Below are 20666 nucleotides of genomic sequence, written 5' to 3'. Positions count from 1 at the left end.
ACACCACAGACAACACAGCTAACACGTGTATGTGTGCCACAAACTATAGGTACTGGGCTCCCACACATCTGTTTTGTATCAACTTTAAAAGCTACTTAGCTTTTGGGAAATTAATCTACCCAGCCATAATTAGTCCAATGAGGAAACGAAATTTGCCAGTAGCAGACACGTTAATCACTACCCTGATGAAGTTGGTTGTTTGAGAAGTTGCTCAGCAGCCTGTCGTGTATAACTGTTGTGTTTATACATGTATCCCCACACCAGATCAATATCCCCAAGTCTATCCAGCTCCTCGTCCCAACAGCTGTTTCTCCACTGTATTCAACCCAACATCTGATGTTTTACCAAAATATACTCTTATTGATATAGATACAAAAAAATGATTCCACAACTACCAAGGCCTTTACATCTAGCTTCAACTTGTTACTGGGGTCTACATGTACAGCTTCCTTATCAGTATTGCAGTGAGATAGAATTCCCACGGGGATTTACTGGTTAGGAAAACAGACAAGGAAAAGACCAGGAACAAAGTGTGTAATCAGTGTATGTGTTGTGGGTCAGAGGAGGTAGTCCAGTGTTGAGGTCAAACAGCTTAGGCTCATCTCATCAAACAAAAGGCGGGTGCTTAAGACAAATTGTAATCCGATACTGCTCAGAACCATTCAATTGAACTTTTTAAACAATTGGTCTTCTTGCATGAACTGGAGCCAGTAAAATTGCTTGATACTTTAAGTTACTGTAGAATCCAAATCTCGATAACCACCAAGATAAATATGATGAAATATTGCACCCCCTCTCTGTCTATTGTGACGTTTACAAATGGGTTCGTCACTACCTCTAATAGATCCTGGTTAGTGACTAGTCTACAGATGCAAATATATACAAATATTACTACTATTTGGTAGCCTTTAACATTTAACGAGAACATATAACACATAAAATATAAGTTTTATATATACAGTGGTCTGTCTGACCGCTGACACTTAATCTTAATACTATAACTCGTCCCGTACCACTCACAACGTAACGGCTAGTTATAATTACTGGTCGCCGGTCTGTGTGTGACCGCTGACTATACGGCTACGGGGATTCAGTGACTAGCAATATGTGTAATCGAACATGATTATACGCTCTGACTGTTCCTATGTATTTTCATCGGCCACCTAACCCCTGGTGTTTGCTGCTGACCACCAACACTACTTATAGTATGGTCGCTGACATGCCCGCCGACTACCTTGTAGTTGCTGACTTGACCGTCGACTACCTGCTTGTAGTCGCCAACTAAATTGTAGTCGCTAACCTATCAGCCTCTGCCAAACACTCTGTGTTAAAACGATTAGTTGATGGATCAAGGAGAAGACCGTGGTCACATCTATCTTTCCATAACTAGCTACCTTTCTTAGGGTCTCTCCGCTTCTGTCTGTACAGTTTGGATGCCGAAATCAGAGTGTTTGTGTTCTGTCAGAGCCGGCTTTTATACCCTCCGATATAGACCATCTGAGTCATTCAAGTGTTTTACATGCAAGGGTAGGATTACATAATCAAGCGTGCGGGAGAATGCACGAGAATAGTTCAGGACCCGGATGAACACATGTAAACAATACACAACGATGCCTGATCGGAATGTGTTATCTATTTTCATTACACTACCCACGCCTTCGAGGTTGAAGCTTCCATGCTTCTTAATTATGTTAGAACGAAATCAAAGAACCAAAGGAAAACAATTATTTACAAAACAAATAAACTTTCTTTATTAATCCAGCAGTGTTGAAACACTAGTGTACGGACACTTCGTTTAAGTGAGGTCCGTCCAAATGTTGTGGGCATCTAGCCTATTCTCTATTTCCAGTGAAGGTATCCAAATAAAAGTAGGTTTCATCTACCGTGGTTTGTTTCACTTGCTTGCCTGCCTCATGATATCGACAAGTGGTCGTGACTGTCCGCTTAGTTTTGTTCATGGCGGGCTCCGTCTGGACTCCAACACTAACAAAACGTCGACTAACCGTACTCGTATGTCGCTTCGTGGGATGATCCAGAGTTACTGGTTTCGGGATGACATGTCGCAGATCTGTGGCACGTAGCCTTTTGCCTGGTTCACCACTTTGTTCTGCTATTCTCTTCTTATGAAATGGCAGTGTAGGTTTTGTTGATTTCCTGATCACCCGACCCATCAAAGAATCATCCGGGGGTACAGGATTTGTGGCCACTGCTGTAGCTGAGGTTGAAGGTCTGTTGTCAGATGGGACAACTGGCTCAGTAGTTTCTTTCTCCGACTCCTCGGACAGTAAGCTCCCAGGGTCCTGCTTTTGCCAATCTTCTGTTTCCTTAGGCGAAGGATAGGAATCATCATCCGACCCATCGTCACTATCACTACTGGAGCTGCTTGAGCTGTCACTGGATCCTGCGGTCTGCTTATCCTCTGGTAGATTAGACACATGGACGGTCTCAGGTTGGCTGTTTTTGTCCATACCCTTCTCTTCGATATGTCTTTTCTCATGACGAGTAAGGTATACTTGCTTTGTAGTCGTGAAGTTACAATGCGTACAGGCAAATGCATTCTTTTCAGAGTGTTTCAGACCACACATCACAAGATGCTCCCTGAGCTCTTCTGTTCCAGCGGTTCTGAACTTGCACATAGGACATGCCTTCATTGGGGTCGTCTTTGTGTTTACCATTCTCTGAAAGTACCAAAAGCTTTGATTAGTGGTATATCTTCTTCATGTGATACAGGTATTTTATGATAAAACATCTCAAGACATAGACTAGTACAAAATATAGTCAGAGTGTTTGGCAGGTGCTTTCCTATGTCTGCGACCCTGTTTTGGGTTAGTTTCTATATTCTTAGAACTAATATTCTTAAGGTCTCTCCCAGACTCGTTTTCACTCTCTTTGAAAGTAGCACTCTCCTCACACCAATCACTTCTACTGTCATCAACTTGCTTGCTCTCGAAACAACTCTCGTCAACCTGAGTCTGTTGCTCTTTAACTTTTGCAAAATCCTCTGCATTCTCATTCCTGAGCATCTGAACTTTTTTTGGCTTCATGCGGTCTACATGAATTACTTGTAGCTTCCCTTTTCGCCCACAGCGTACGCGATATGTGACGTCAGTGAGTTTTGATATCACTCGGAATGGACCCTTCCAGCGACAGGCTAGCTTTGAACTTTGTCCTGTCTTGACGTTGGGAAAGAAAACGAATACATCATCACCAGCTTTGAATGGTTGCCAGGAGAGTTTCTGATCATGAAGCTTCTTCTGTCTAAGCATTCGTCCCTTTACACTTTCTCTGACTAACTGATGTGCGTCTTCCATCTTTTCCTGTAGCTCCCACGCCCATGTATTCTGTGGTAATGCTTTCAGATTTCGTGGCATTGAGTATTGTAGATCTAGTGGAGTAGAAGTTTCTCTTCCAAGCATCATGAAGTTTGGGGAATTGGAAGTGGTCTCATGTTCGGTTGACCGATATGCCATCATGACATATGGCAAGTGTCTGTCCCAGTCAGTGTGTCGCTCATTCACAAATGCCCTCAACATGGTAACCAGTGTCTTATTGAACCGCTCAACCATACCATCTGACTGCGGGTGGTAGGGAGTGGTACGGGTCTTTTGAATTTGCAGTATACGACACATTTCCCGAAACAATGCACTCTCAAACTGAGAGCCCTGATCTGAATGGATAATACTGGGGACTCCGAATCGACAGACGACTTCTTCTACCAGTATGCGTGCTACGGTCTCTGCGTTCATGTTTTGCATTGGAAAACTTTCTGTCCACTTTGTGTAGTAGTCGGAGATAACCAAGATGTGCCTGTTGCCATCATCGGTCTCCGGCAATTCGCACAGAATGTCCATAGCTATGCGCTCCATTGGGTATCCCGATTCAGTTATCTGCATAGGTGCTCTCTTGGTTTTTGTCATGTTCTTGCTCTTAGCACACATCGTGCAACCAGTGACATATCGTTTGATATCATCTTGTATCCCAGGCCAGTAATACTGTTGGCGGATCTTGGCAAGAGTCTTTCTTGTTCCCAGATGAGCAGCTGTCTTGTTATCATGGGCATGACCAAGGATTGTGCGACGTTCGTTTCTAGGAACTATGATATGAACTACTCCTTTTTGTGTTTTTCTCACCAATAGATCATCTTGAATGGACAGTATTTCAAACTGTGACCATAGGGATTTCACTGTTTTGTTTCTGCCACCTATGGACTTATACCCAGGTCTTTCCCCTTTCTTGACCCAGTCAATAACCAGACCTAAGTCATCATCTTCCTCTTGTTTTTCGCTCAGGGTTTTCTCACGTTTTTCTTTTTCATCAGATTTACAAGTGTCTATGCTCCTCACTATCTGAGCTGTAGATTCAGTTGCTCGATTGTCTGCCTTCAGTTCCCAGTCTGGGTCAAAGTTGCATTGACGACAAGGGATCCTGCTCAGTCCATCGGCATTCTGATGTTGCTTCCCTGGTCGATGAATGATGTGCATGTCATATGAGCTTAACACCTGAAGCCATCTTGCCATCTGGCCCTCTGGGTCTTTGAAATTCAGCAACCATCTGAGCGAACTGTGGTCTGTTCTGACAGTAAACTTTCTGCCATACAGATAATGCCGGAAGTATTTTGTGAAATTGACGACAGCCAGTAACTCTTTACGCGTTACGCAATACTTCCTCTCTGCCTTGGTCAATGTTCGTCCTGCAAATGCTATGGGTCTCTCTATGCCATCAATTTCCTGTGATAGTGCAGCCCCAATAGCTTCATGACTCGCATCGGTGTCGAGTATGAACTCTTTACTAAAATCAGGGTGGGCCAGAGTTTTTGCACTTGTCAATTCTCTTTTCAGAATCTCATACGCTTCCTGACACTGAGGTGTCCAATCAAATTTCCGTCCCTTTTCTGTCAGCTTGTGTAGGCATTTCGCAATCACAGAAAAGTTCCTGACAAACTTTCTGTAATAACTACAGAACCCCAGGAATGACCGCAGTTGTTTGATGTTGACTGGGACTGGCCACTCCGCAACTTTCTTCACCTTATCTGGGTCGGTGGAGATACCTTCCTCCGAGATCTTGTGGCCAAGGTAAATGACTTCTTTGGCAAACAGACAACATTTTCTCGCCTTTAGCTTTAATCCAGCTTCTTGTAAGCGTTTGAACACTTGTTGCAGATTCTCAATCATGTCTTCAAATGTCTTCCCGGTCACGATTATATCGTCTAGGTAAATTAAACAGGTCTGCCACTGTAAACCTGCTAGTACCGTTTCCATCAGTCTCTCGAATGTCGCAGGAGCTGACGCTAGACCAAAAGGCATGACCGTGAACTCATAAAGACCTGTTCTTGTCGCAAATGCAGTCTTCTGGCGATCTTCAGGAGCCAAATCAACCTGCCAATAACCGGAGTTTAGGTCGAGTGTTGAGAACCACGAGCAACCTGACATTTGATCAAGAGCCTCGTCAATACGTGGAAGTGGATACGCATCCGGAATGCTAACAGCATTCAGCTGTCGATAATCCACGCAAAATCGTAAGCTCCCGTCCTTCTTTTTCACGAGGACGATCCCAGAACTCCATGGACTGGAGGATTTCTGTATGATCCCTCTGTCAAGCATATCCTTTACTTGTCTATCAATCTCGGGACCAAGATTGCCTGGCACTCTTCTTACTGGCTGTTTTATGGGTTTGGCACCCCCAGTGTTGATCTTATGTTGAATCAAGTCTGTTCTACCCAGATCGTCGTCAGTAACGGCAAACAGGTTCTGATGTTTTAGCAGCAATTCATACCCAGCGTTGTATTGATCTGTTGTAAGATTATTTTTGGAGTCATTCAACAATGTTTGGATATCTGCCCTAAGTCCAGCTACTTTGTTAGGTGTCGGTTCGTCGACGGTTCCCATTACACCATCAATAGTGCTGACCTGAGCAATCGTTGTCCCTGGGTAAAATTGTTGACTCTCGTTGCCCAGATTCATTAATCTTACAGGCACCGTAGTATCATACTGCACAAGTGCCCTAGCGACTAATGCTCTCTCTGTCTTAAGAAAAGTCGCTGGTTTCTCAACTAGAAGTAGTTTGCTGGCTGTTACACCTTCTGGTAAACATACCTTCCCTTGGACCACGACCTCACTGTTGGCAGGAATGGTTACCTTCTCTGTAAGTGAAAGTCGGTAGCAACCCATAGCACCCTCGTAGAATGTCGGTACCGTTACATCATCAAGTGTGAGAACACCTTTCTTGAAATCAAGAGACCCATTTCTCTCCTGCATTATGTCTAGACCCAGAATACCATCGGTATTAATCTTAGCAATAATTGCTTCCACATAAATGTCTTTTGTCTTATTAAGCCGGATGACAAAACTCCCTTTGCCCTTGACCTCAAGTTTCTCACCACTAGCTGTTAAAACATCTTGGTGAACTCTACTCAGGCGAGGTTTAGCCGATTCTGTAATTTTATCAAACACTCGCTCTGATATGATGGTGACTGTTGCCCCTGTGTCAACCAATAGGTTTACTTTAGTTCCATGAACTTCGGCAGTTATATACATGCCTGCTTCCTGCACGGCTGTAGACAACCCAATGCCAGCTCTTGGTTTCTTTTGTCTCTGTCGACGATGGGTGTTCACCTGCTGGGCCCCTGGTTGTTTCTGACTTTTATTAGGGTCATTCTTTTTGTCAGGCTTGGGACAATTTCTACGAAAATGTCCCTCCTCACCACAGTTAAAGCAGTTCTTGTTCCTGACCACATTAGACCTACTTCTAGACTTCATCTTTCCAACGTCCTTTTCCAGAGACTCTAGCTTTTTCTGCATGTCCTGGAGCAGTTTTAACATCTCTGACCCCTCAGATGTTTCAGTATTAGTATTTCTAAGATATGATTGGCCTTCCTTTGATTTCTTCTCACAGCGGTTGTATGCCTCTAATTCAACCGATAGTTGTATGGCCTCAGTCAAATTCTTAGGCCTCGACTGTTTGATTCTTATGCGCATCTCGGAGTCTGCAAGTGCTTCAATGAACTGTTGCATAGCCAATGTCTCCCTAACATCATTTGGCACTGTGCGATATGCCAAGTTCACAAGCCGTCTAATCGCTTGTCCCAGTTCTGGTAAACTTTCCGATGCTTTTTGACGCCTCTCCATTAACTGAACCCTATAAAGCTCAGTCTGGTTTGGGGGAGCAAACCTCTCCTCCAAGGCTTTGACTAGCGACTCATAATCCTGCTGCTTAGGAATGTCAAGGTCACCCAGTATCCCTTGAGCTTGGCCCCGCAATGCTACTGCTAAGTGGAGACCTTTCTCATTATTAGTCCAACGGTTTATTCGAGAACAAGCATCAAAATGTGATTTGAAGTCAACCCATGGAGATGTGCCGTCATATGTTGCCGCTTTCACGGTAACCATTTTACTTTTATATTTTGTCGACATGTCCCTGACTTCATCATCTGTTTCTTCAGCATCCCTCCTGCTGGCAACTCTACTCATTCTTTTTTTTCTGGTGGTTACATTGTCATATTTGTGACCATCTAGTCTGTGATCATTATCCACACCCAGCGGACACGGTACAGATGTCATTGGTTTAGTGCGAGGCAATAGATTGTGACTGCTAGCCTGCATCTGTTTCATTTGTTCTCCGAGCTCTTTAATCTCTTGTTCAAACTTTTGTATACTTTCGTCCCTTAATCCAAGACTATAGTCTGGAGAGAACTTCTCCGGTTTTAGACGAGTATCTTTTTCTTTGGTTCCAAACCCAGAGTCGACAACTGCGTGCTTCCGCATCGGTATATTGGGTTGTGTGATAGGGGTTGAGAAATCAAAATGAATATGACTTGTGTTGTTAAAGTCAAGACCATTATCTGATTCCCTGTCAGACTGGTCACTGGTATAGCCTTCTGCCATATTAAATCACAGAGAGAATATAAGTAACAAACATTTTTTTTATTATTATTATTATTACATCAACAACAGTTTATAAACTGTAGACTACTAAAATGTCACAAACAAGTTGTCAAATAACCAGGATCCCGCCGCTGCCACCAAAATTTGTGACGTTTACAAATGGGTTCGTCACTACCTCTAATAGATCCTGGTTAGTGACTAGTCTACAGATGCAAATATATACAAATATTACTACTATTTGGTAGCCTTTAACATTTAACGAGAACATATAACACATAAAATATAAGTTTTATATATACAGTGGTCTGTCTGACCGCTGACACTTAATCTTAATACTATAACTCGTCCCGTACCACTCACAACGGCTAGTTATAATTACTGGTCGCCGGTCTGTGTGTGACCGCTGACTATACGGCTACGGGGATTCAGTGACTAGCAATATGTGTAATCGAACATGATTATACGCTCTGACTGTTCCTATGTATTTTCATCGGCCACCTAACCCCTGGTGTTTGCTGCTGACCACCAACACTACTTATAGTATGGTCGCTGACATGCCCGCCGACTACCTTGTAGTTGCTGACTTGACCGTCGACTACCTGCTTGTAGTCGCCAACTAAATTGTAGTCGCTAACCTATCAGCCTCTGCCAAACACTCGGTGTTAAAACGATTAGTTGATGGATCAAGGAGAAGACCGTGGTCACATCTATCTTTCCATAACTAGCTACCTTTCTTAGGGTCTCTCCGCTTCTGTCTGTACAGTTTGGATGCCGAAATCAGAGTCCTTGTGTTCTGTCAGAGCCGGCTTTTATACCCTCCGATATAGACCATCTGAGTCATTCAAGTGTTTTACATGCAAGGGTAGGATTACATAATCAAGCGTGCGGGAGAATGCACGAGAATAGTTCAGGACCCGGATGAACACATGTAAACAATACACAACGATGCCTGATCGGTATGTGTTATCTATTTTCATTACACTATTCATCACTATAAATATCATAATTGATAATATAAGAGGGACAATTTGTAGATCTGACTACTACTATTTTCCCATATCTCAGATCCCTATGGCTTCACTCCATCCTCATCATATTTTTCTGACAGCTGTACATGCTTAATATTGAGCATGATCTAACCTTTCCATTAAAATGAAGAACAATAATCATGATAGCAAATATTCAGATATAGACTAATCAAAATAACCAATTATCACATTACTGGACTGTTTTATCAAATAATACACCTGTGTTATCAATATAATAAAACATTGTGTGTATTGACATAGTCTTACATACAAAATAATCTTATATTTTTCTCTTATATTCTCAAAAATATGATAAACAGAATCCTATACTGGTCATATGGAATTACTTAGTCATATAATTAAATGATATGCCACTCACCTTAATGCATATAAAATTACTGAACCTGTTTAATAAATTCCACATGACATAGCCACTCATGTGTAAGACTCTCTATTTGTAAATCTAAGCCATATACGTATGATCCAGAGAAATACATGTACTTACAATACTAATATGTTTGGTGATTTCCAGGATAATACCGGGTACCCTGAATTACATTGTACCGTACCAGTTAACCATCAATCAGTATATATTGATGTAAGGTACACAGGACAGCCTGTATATAGTACTGAAGAACAAAGACACTGTTTTACACTTTGTCTCCAGTTTAATTATTCCATCAATAACTGGTCATTGATCAATACAGACTGCTGTAAGGAAAACAGTGTCCACACTTGGTACCCTGTGAAACACGAATATCATTCTACCTATATAGTGTCCAGGGGCCACAGAGCAACATTAATAAATCAATCTTTTCTAATTTGTAGCCTCAGTATCTTACATAATTACAAGTGTGTCTAATGTGTAGACTATTACCACTGGGACAGAATGCTTAATGCCCAGCCTTAGTATCCCATATATATAACACATTTGGCTCTAACATCTACACTTACACAATATCCATGGAATATCTAATGCCCAGCCTCAGTATCCCATACAACACAGAACATCTACACAATTTCCATGGAATATCTAATGCCCAGCCTCAGTATCCCATACAACACAGAACATCTACACAATTTCCATGGAATATCTAATGCCCAGCCTCAGTATCCCATACAACACAGAACATCTACACAATTTCCATGGAATATCTAATGCCCAGCCTCAGTATCCCATACAACACCGAACATCTACACAATTTCCATGGAATATCTAATGCCCAGCCTCAGTATCCCATACAACACAGAACATCTACACAATATCCATGGAATATGTAATGCCCAGCCACAGTATCCCATACAACACAGAACATCTACACAATTTCCATGGAATATGTAATGCCCAGCCACAGTATCCCATACAACACAGAACATCTACACAATTTCCATGGAATATCTAATGCCCAGCCTCAGTATCCCATACAACACAGAACATCTACACAATTTCCATGGAATATCTAATGCCCAGCCTCAGTATCCCATACAACACAGAACATCTACACAATTTCCATGGAATATCTAATGCCCAGCCTCAGTATCCCATACAACACAGAACATCTACACAATTTCCATGGAATATCTAATGCCCAGCCTCAGTATCCCATACAACACAGAACATCTACACAATTTCCATGGAATATCTAATGCCCAGCCTCAGTATCCCATACAACACAGAACATCTACACAATTTCCATGGAATATCTAATGCCCAGCCTCAGTATCCCATACAACACAGAACATCTACACAATATCCATGGAATATCTAATGCCCAGCCTCAGTATCCCATACAACACAGAACATCTACACAATTTCCATGGAATATCTAATGCCCAGCCTCAGTATCCCATACAACACAGAACATCTACACAATTTCCATGGAATATCTAATGCCCAGCCACAGTATCCCATACAACACAGAACATCTACACAATTTCCATGGAATATCTAATGCCCAGCCTCAGTATCCCATACAACACAGAACATCTACACAATTTCCATGGAATATCTAATGCCCAGCCTCAGTATCTCATTCAACATCTTTGGTTCTTACATCTACACTTATTATGGTCTCAGTATCCCATAAAACTCATTTTAAGTGGTTCTAGAACAACTACACTTAGAATTCCCATGGAATCTCTAATGCTCATCATAAGGATCCCATATGACAACTTCCTAGCATCTCTAATGTCTAGAAAACACCTATCATATACTATTCCCATGGAATCCACAATGTCTAGACAATACCTATCACAGCTATTCCCATGGAATCCACAATACCTATAGACAACACCTATCATAGCTATTCCCATGGAATCCACATGTACAATGTCTAGACAACACCTATCATATACTATTCCCATGGAATCCACAATGTCTAGACAATACCTATCACAGCTATTCCCATGGAATCCACATGTACAAAGTCTAGAAAACACCTATCATATACTATTCCCATGGAATCCACAATGTCTAGACAACACCTATCATATACTATTCCCATGGAATCCACAATGTCTAGACAACACCTATCATAGCTATTCCCATGGAATCCACATGTACAAAGTCTAGAAAACACCTATCATATACTATTCCCATGGAATCCACAATGTCTAGACAACACCTATCATATACTATTCCCATGGAATCCACAATGTCTAGACAACACCTATCATAGCTATTCCCATGGAATCCACATGAACAAAGTCTAGAAAACACCTATCATATACTATTCCCATAGAATCCACAATATCTAGACAACACCTATCATAGCTATTCCCATGGAATCCACATGTACAATATCTAGAAAACACCTATCATATACTATTCCCATGGAATCCACAATGTCTAGACAACACCTATCATATACTATTCCCATGGAATCCACAATACCTATAGACAACATCTATCATAGCTATTCCCATGGAATCCACATGTACAATGTCTAGACAACACCTATCATATACTATTCCCATAGAATCCACAATATCTAGAAAACACATATACTATTCCCATGGAATCGAAAATATCTAGATAATACCTATCATAGCTATTCCCATAGAATCCCCAATGTCTAGGTAATACCTATCATAGCTATTCCCATAGAATCCACAATATCTAGATAATACCTATCATAGCTATTCCCATAGAATCCCCAATGTCAAACCTCTGAATTCCACGACAACTCTATATTAACCAAGATCTAAGATATATACCTAACACTATATAGCTACTCAGCTTCCGGACAACCCTAACTATCTCATCATGAGCCTCTGTCTTCAGTGATACAGTATAGTAAAACCCATCAGACAAATTACACCTAGTACCAAGCTGTAATCTGTGTTGGTAATCAGACAAAATCAATAACTTTTGATGCATTGTTTGTACAGGTACAATATAACGTACTGCTTGTAACACCAATGACTACAGTATACAGGTCTACATGCAAGTGTCTTTAGTCTGATGTTATAGTGTCACACTGGTCATATCCTCCATATAGCTGCCCTGAAAAGCCTACACAGATTTATAATTACATTACATGAACCTGAGACTGGTGTATATGAATCAGTCTCCAGACTTTTCTTTTGACTACACAAAGAACCTGAAACTGGTCTGTAGTCAGCCTCTAGGCTTTTCTGTTGTTTACACAGAACCTGCATGAGACTGGTTTATAGTCATCCTCTAGACTTTTCTGTTGACTACACAGAACCTGAGACTGAAAACTGAAGGCCTTTCATCCATTAATGTATAAGAGTATGCTGTACATACCGTATTTGACCTAATAAGGGCACATGCGTGAGTAATTGACAGTGGGGGCGCCCTTATAAGGATTAGTTATTCTGAAGTTTTATGAAACAGACTATACCTTATAGCAGAATACCCAAGGCTGTGGAAACGGTACAATATTCAGTCATAAAAATGTTCCAGATGAAGATATCTATTCATTATCATATGTATTAAGCTTAAACATCACTTGAATATTCCTGTAAACTTGTAAACCATGCCAGCTGATCTTAGACCTGAGAACGTGTGTTCCACCATTTATGTTCAAATGGAACTCTTTTGTGTTCTATTTATAGACACAGGTGTTTGCCCAGATCATATCAGACATCGTTTTCTTTGACCTAATAATTGATTTACGATGTCTTTTACTAGCTTTCTGTTCTGAACAAAAGGTATTTATCAACAAGAATGAAGTCTTTTACTTTATCTTCAAATATTATTATTATTTGTATGTGTGTTTAGTTTCGGGTGCTCTTTGCACTGACATGTCATCAGTAGGAATAGACAAAATGTGGCGAAAACTTGTGTTAAAGTTACTTAATTTCCTGAAGAAAATTGAACACATAAAGTAGCAAAACATTTCACATGAATTATTACTTTTGAACACCATTTTGACACTCGGTCAAAGATTTATTTCCTTGAAAAAAGGTAGGGGTACCTTTATTAGGTCAAATACGGTATACAGTAACCATTACTAACCTTTATCAATTTTTTTCTTTCAGCTTGAAAATCTCTGCAACATCACCCTGAAAAAAAAAGGGGTTTTTGCAGAGTATGCTTTCACACTATCTTCTCGGCAACTTTTGGTTTCATCCTTCCCAGGTAGAAGGTATCCCATGTAAATTCATCCCCCACAGTATATACTATATACCTCGTAATTTTTGCCCCTCTTGGGTCACACAAAACATATTCGCCCCATTTTAAATATGCCTCAAACTGTTTTTAAGAAATGTCCTTTTTCTCTTTTATTAATTCCGAAAATTCTGTTTGGAATTCTCAGTACAGTTGCACTCGGAACACTTGAGATTATCGAGTTCCCCTATTGTCTTACCAGCTGGGGCTCAGATATTCTTTAATCAGCCTCTATAGATTCAAGTAGCATCGGGTATGCATAGGTGATTTTAAGCACAATCAATTGCAAGTTCACCATGTTGTGACTTATGACTGACCGGTGTTTTCTCTAGTTCACATGTACATGAAAGCATATGGAAGCCACAAACAACAGTGAACTCATTAAAATTAGTCTTCTCCATGGCAGGAATTTGATGTCACCCTTTGCTTCATTTTCATCATAATTTAAAACAAGAGATCCCAGAGGGATCTTGGCGCCCACCATTGAATGATCTTTATAGGTTCCATGTCAGATTGATCTTTTCTCTACTTTTCCCTTCCTCTAAGTCTTACTAATCTGTGTAAATTCAGAAACAGCCCTCTAGTACTTTTCAAACAAGGGGAACCTATATATGAAATTTAAGATTTAGCGATAATGGCTGTCTGTTGGCCATGTTGTTTTCGGATTGGTCCCAAAATGCAACACCAGGGACCAAGGGGAACCTACATATGAAATTTGAGAAAGATCCCTTCAGTACTTTCTGTAAAATAGCGATAACAAACTTCAATTGTCAAAATCCAAGATGGCTGCCTGTCAGCCAGGTTGTTTTCTGACTGGTCTCAAAATCCAATATGCATAACTAGGCACAGAGGGCAAACTACAAATGAAATTTCAGAAAGATCCCTTCAGCAATTTCTGATAAATAGCTATAACACACTTCAATTGTCAAAATCCAAGATGGCTGCCAGTCGGCCATGTTGTTTTCCTATTGGTCCCAAGATGCAACATGCAGAACAACAGACCAAGGGGAACTTACAAAAAAGTTTGAGAAAGATCCCTTCAGTACTTTCTGAGAAATAGCGATAACAAACTTAAATTGTCAAAATCCAAGATGGCTGCCTGTCGGCCATGTTGTTTTCCGATTGGTCTCAATATGTAATATGCATAACAAGGCATCGAGGGGAACCTACATAAGAAATTTGAGAAAGATCCCTTCATTGCTTTCTCAGAAATAGCGATAACAAACTTCAATTGTCAAAATCCAAGATGGCTGCCTGTCGGCCATGTTGTTTTGCTATTGGTCTCAAAATGCGATATGCATAACTAGGCACCAAGGGGAGCCTACATATGACATTTGAGAAAGATCCCTTCAGCACTTTCTCAGAAATAGCGATAACAAACTTCAATTGTCAAAATCCAAGATGGCTGCCTGTCGGCCATGTTTGTATTCCGATTGGTCTCAATATGTAATATGCATAACAAGGCATCGAGGGGAACCTACATATGAAATTTGAGAAAGATCCCTTCATTGTTTTCTCAGAAATAGCGATAACAAACTTCAATTGTCAAAATTCAAGATGGCTGCCTGTCGGCCATGTTATTTTGCTATTGGTCTCAAAATGCGATATGCATAACTAGGCACCAAGGGGAGCCTACATATGACATTTGAGAAAGATCCCTTCAGTACTTTCTGTGAAATAGCGATAACAAACTTCAATTGTCAAAATCCAAGATGGTTGCCTGTCGGCCATGTTGTTTTCAGATTGGTCTCAAAATGCGATATGCATAACAAGGCACCAAGGGGAACCTACATATGACATTTCAGAAAGATCCCTTCAGTACTTTCTCAGAAATAGCGATAACAAACTTCAATTGTCAAAATCCAAGATGGCTGCCTGTCGGCCATGTTGTTTTCCGATTGGTCTCAATATGTAATATGCATAACTAGGCATCGAGGGGAACCTACATATGAAATTTGAGAAAGATCCCTTCATTGTTTTCTCCGAAATAGCGATAACAAACTACAATTGTCAAAATTCAAGATGGCTGCCTGTCGGCCATGTTGTTTTGCTATTGGTCTCAAAATGCGATATGCATAACTAGGCACCAAGGGGAGCCTACGTATGACATTTGAGAAAGATCCCTTCAGTACTTTCTGTGAAATAGCGATAACAAACTTCAATTGTCAAAATCCAAGATGGCTGCCAGTCGGCCATGTTGTTTTCCGATAGGTCTCAAAATGCGATATGCATAACAAGGCACCATGGGGAACCTACATATGAAATTTGAGAAAGATCCCTTCAGTACTTTCTGTGAAATAGCGATAACAAACTTCAATTGTCAAAATCCAAGATGGCTGCCTGTCGGCCATGTTGTTTTGCTATTGGTCTCAAAATGCGATATGCATAACTAGGCACCAAGGGGAGCCTACATATGACATTTGAGAAAGATCCCTTCAGTACTTTCTGTGAAATAGCGATAACAAACTTCAATTGTCAAAATCCAAGATGGCTGCCTGTCGGCCATGTTGTTTTCCGATAGGTCTCAAAATGTGATATGCATAACAAGGTGCCATGGGGAACCTACATATGAAATTCGAGAAAGATCCCTTCAGCACTTTCTGTGAAATAGCGATAACAAACTTCAATTGTCAAAATCAAAGATGGCTGCCTGTCGGCCATGTTGTTTTCCGATAGGTCTCAAAATGCGATATGCATAACTAGGCATCGAGGGGAACCTACATATGAAATTTGAGAAAGATCCCTTCAGTACTTTCTCAGAAATAGCGATAACAAACTTCAATTGTCAAAATCCAAGATGGCTGCCTGTCGGCCATGTTGTTTTCCGATAGGTCTCAAAATGCGATATGCATAACTAGGCACCAAGGGGAACCTATATATGAAATTTCAGAAAGATCCCTTCAGTACTTTCTGAGAAATAGTGATAACAAGAATTGTTTACGGACGGACGGACGGACGACGGACCACGGACGCAGGGCGATTTGAATAGCCCACCATCTGATGATGGTGGGCTAAAAAAATGACTGGATTTTAAAAATTACTTATATTTAGTATGTATTGTTTTCAATTGAAAATACTAAGCCTATACCTATTAGTATGTGATTTTAGCTCATATTCTTGATTTAAATCAATGCGATATTTCAAATGTACTAAGCCTAGATTTAGATCTTGATTATATTTCACATGCATACGGTATATTTTTTCATAAATTAAGTGTAAATGTAAATGTGTTGCTTGTGATTATACAGAATAAAACGCAGTTGAAAAGTAAGAGGGTATGTTTTTGATCCTCCTACACTTGGCCCATGTACATGTCTTATGGTTTATAAATCCTTCAATTCAGGTTGAAATTTTCCCCTTCATCTTAAATTCACCCTATCTTCAAAGGGTGTAAATGGCAAAAAATACCAGGTATATATAGTATTCTCCTATTTTCAAAGGTGTTCTGAACTCCCCAGATCAAACTCCAATGAAGCCTTTATTCTCCTAGATAGCCATGAGCTGAAGTGGTCAATAGCACCTGTAGTACAGCAGCTAACTAGCGGATTTTCTGAGGAATACTGCATTTTATGGTAAAAGCATGAAACTTTGCCTGAACATTGTTTATGACCTAACAAAACATTTCAGATATGGACCCATCGCCAAAATGCCCTACTTCCGGTAACAATCCAAGATGGCCGCAGCGGTATCACAAAAACAAGATTTTAGGCAATGTAATAAAATACTGTTTATCAACAATCTATTAAGTGCATGTGCAAACGAATAAACTTATACTTCATTATGTTTGTTTTTTCTTTCAAAACCAGAACTTTCGGTTTCTTTTAAAATTGTCGCAATTTTCTCTTTTATTGGAATTCGACCAAAAATATAATCAATTTAAAAAGGACATTGTTTGTACTAATATCATGGAATTTATTGCTATGAAACAATATTAAATCTTATAAACAAGCCACCTTTTGTGAAACTAAATGCATTTCTACTTCCGTGTTTCAGGGCGAATACATGTACATTTGCAGATTAAATTTTTTTTTACATTTTGCTTTCATACTACTATAACATGATTTGTACCATTCATCAATAGTTGCCTACCAAAATTTCCACTGTTGTTTTTGTGGCAAAATGGTGCACATGACTTGTTTTCGTTTGGATTTCGTGTTCCAATAAGCTAAAATATATATAATGATATATATATATAGGTATATACTTAACTCAATTAACTTGTACTGTACCTATTTTCAACATTCAACCCCAAAACTTACTCATTACATTTTTTTCTGGAAAATTGGAAGTACAATGATCAGTGTCTTAATCAAAATATATTTTTATATTTCAAGGCGCTAACAATATATTCTATTTATCATGCAACAGCCATAACAAATAAGCATTTTAAATTGAAACAGTATCAATAATATTTCCAAATATGTTCATTTTTTAAACATTGTTTCACTTGAAAGAAGGTCAATTGTGAATTGACGCAAGTGCAAGATTCTAAAATACAGCTGTTTTCTGTCACTGCCAAAATGCAGTAAAAATATATGTGGTACGTGGGTGTATTCCGACAATGCGAATGCCAGTTGCAGCATAAATGGTATTTGAGATAGCATCAATCAATATTGCATATTGATTTTCTTTTTGTTGGAATGATTTTTTTGATTAGCAAATTTTTTAAATTTTTTTTTTTAAATTTTTTTTTTTTAAGGAATTGTTATTTCAGCAACCATGTACTGTATGTAGTAATACATATATATGCTGACCGAATTTTACACATGCATGTATTAAGTATATTTTGTTACCTTATGGGTTTTGTTCCATTAGCCATCATAGGATCAATTTGTAAAATTCTCTAGAAAATATATATGTACATTATTTACTCTCATGACAAGGTAGTTATTCTAATCTGAAGGAGTCTGATACTATCAGCCTTTATAGACTGACTTACATCAGAACTCCTGTCATAATGAAAATGGAGGATTATAAATATATAAGTAAACCCGGCCTGGGGTCAGCACTTCAGTGTATGTTTTCAACGATTCAATACCAACGTGTAACCCTGGTAAATACTAGCCGCAATATAAAATATACCGCTCGGCTAGAGAGATCTTCTCTTTAGCTCGATCAGTTGAGCGTAAGACTAGTAAGCCAGAGATCCCGGGTTCGATCCCTAGCGGAGGCATTGATCTAAATTTAATTAATCATGCGCTCTGTTACATTGGCGCCCATGTGGGGACTCGCGGGGTGGGGGGGTGGGGGGGGGGAATACTGGAGGGGGAGTATGTAACCTTGGTAAATTCTAACCGCAATATACTGCTCGGCTAGAGATCTTCGATTCTCTTTAGTTCGATTGGTTGAGCGTAAGACTATAGTAAGCCAGAGATCACGGTTTCGATCCCTAGCGGAGGCAGTGATTTAAATTTAATTAATCATGCACTCTAATCTGTTACAAACGAGTGGAAAGAAAACACATATCTCGGAACATTGATCATTTTTCGACATACAGACGTTAAGCTTATGCATATGCATGTCACCACACATAAACAGATCAGTCCATTCATTTTATAATCCAACTTGAGTTTTCAAACAATTTGTGCCATTTTAACAACATAGAATTGTAGGGACTCATATATATTTACTAAATATGGCATTTTTGTTAAAACAATTAAAGAGTGTTGTTTAGTCTCATTGGAAAGTTAATTATTTGTTCCAGGGACAAGTCATTGAACAGGTAGAATCTGCCCAAATGGGCTGCTGCTGGGGGCCAGTTGGATAGTCAGAAATTACTCTTCTGACAAATACTGCAGTATGTTACTATCGTTTTAGTAGGAAATTGGTTCTCTATGTATTGGCGGAAATCATACCGAATATAAATTTACACATGATGTTACACCTATCATTAAAACAACCGAAAGTAGGGGACTACGTTTTCTGGCGTTGTTAGTTTTCAACATGCCAGCTGAAGTGTGTATCCAATTCTCTAATACAACGAACAAAACCTAACTATATATACATCATAGATACGTCAGATGTCAATATAAACAAGTCCCGAACATTGATTAAATAGCCTTGACAACTTCTTACTCACCCGCCGATCAATCATGATTTCCAGTTCAGCTTGCTTCAAAACGACACCTATAGACAAAAGGGGCATAACTCAGATTACTTAGATTTTTAGGTCTCATACCACAAAAAACTTGGTTATTTTGCATGTGGACAAATGACTAATGTAGGAAGATTGCTTGGCACTCAGTGTATTTTATTTAAAAAAGAAAGATAACTGGGGATGAAAGCAGTAATGATACAAAAAGTATGTAATGATGAACATGTTACTGGTATCTTTCAACAAATATGAAATAAAAGCAGAGCTGTTCAAGAAAATCAGGCATTTAAATACAGTAGACGGGTTTCGGAACATACGGATTTCCAATGATCGACATTAGTAACTAAAGCTGAGAGAGATCAAGAGAGGCAGCTGAGAGAGGAAGCCAGGAAGAGGGAAACAGAGTCATCGGGGGAAGTCAGGTTCAGGGTTCGGGGCCCACATTGGGCAAGAAAAGTGGTGAAAGTACTTCCATCCAAATAAAGTACGTGTTAAGTACTGTACATAATGTAGATATGTTGGATAATGTGTTAAGTTTAAATAATGTTGTAGTTCATTATAAAAATTCATCCCGGAAATTGGTAAGGAATAATAATGACAGAAAACAAAATTGACACTGTATCATATGGCGCGGGAAGCATGTCATAATTAAATATTTTTGCCTAGGCAAAAATTGAATATTGCTTAAGCAAAAATATTTCAGGAATCGAAATTTGCCTAGGCCAAATTATTTTTGCTTAGGCAGAACAGCAGAAATATTTCTGCCTAGGCAAAAATATTTCATTATGACATCCTTCCCGCGCCATAGTATCAGCACAGAGGCTGACAGTTTCTTAAACAAGATGGACGAACTAAGAAGAGATTTTTAACAGAAAATGAACCAGATATAATTGCAGTCACAGAAGTTCTAGCAAAGAATATGCGGTACACCTTAAATAAAGCGGAACTGGAACTACCTTATTATGACTTATTTCCTAGTGCTATCCCAGGTCAGAGACCTATATACTAAAATAATATAGGTCTCTGTC

The 20666-nt window shown here is 39.6% G+C and overlaps 2 protein-coding genes across 5 annotated transcripts in view; both read right to left on the bottom strand.

Moving 5' to 3' along the window:
• Positions 1-19688, bottom strand: part of LOC117323889 — a 56515-nt gene extending 36827 nt beyond the window's left edge. For 3 of the 4 annotated variants that reach the window (XM_033879399.1, XM_033879417.1, XM_033879424.1), the window contains exons 1-2: positions 19624-19688; positions 13392-13438 (exon numbers count right to left, since the gene is read on the bottom strand). The gene's annotated coding sequence lies outside the window, so the exon portion shown is untranslated. The remainder of the gene's footprint in view (positions 1-13391; positions 13439-19623) is intronic. The other variant, XM_033879409.1, reaches the window with a different exon arrangement.
• LOC117323908 (zinc finger protein ZFPM2-like) lies at positions 1728-8865 on the bottom strand. Its single transcript, XM_033879436.1, has 2 exons — positions 8610-8865; positions 1728-2678 (listed from the first exon to the last, which is right to left on the bottom strand). The coding sequence occupies exon 2, from the start codon at positions 2673-2675 to the stop codon at positions 1833-1835; it is 843 nt and encodes a 280-aa protein (XP_033735327.1). The 5' UTR covers positions 2676-2678; positions 8610-8865; the 3' UTR covers positions 1728-1832.
• Positions 19689-20666: the final 978 nt, after the last annotated feature.

The sequence above is a fragment of the Pecten maximus genome, chromosome 1 (genome assembly GCF_902652985.1).
Source record: "Pecten maximus chromosome 1, xPecMax1.1, whole genome shotgun sequence".
NCBI classification, from domain to species: Eukaryota; Metazoa; Mollusca; class Bivalvia; order Pectinida; family Pectinidae; genus Pecten; species Pecten maximus.
Note: the sequence above shows the minus strand (reverse complement) of the source record. Positions and strands in the feature narration are given on the sequence as shown.

What these genes read in the sequence shown, in the direction of transcription:
- LOC117323908 (XM_033879436.1), bottom strand. Translation starts at nt 2,675, where the DNA reads ATGGTAAACACAAAGACGACCCCAATGAAGGCATGTCCTATGTGCAAG.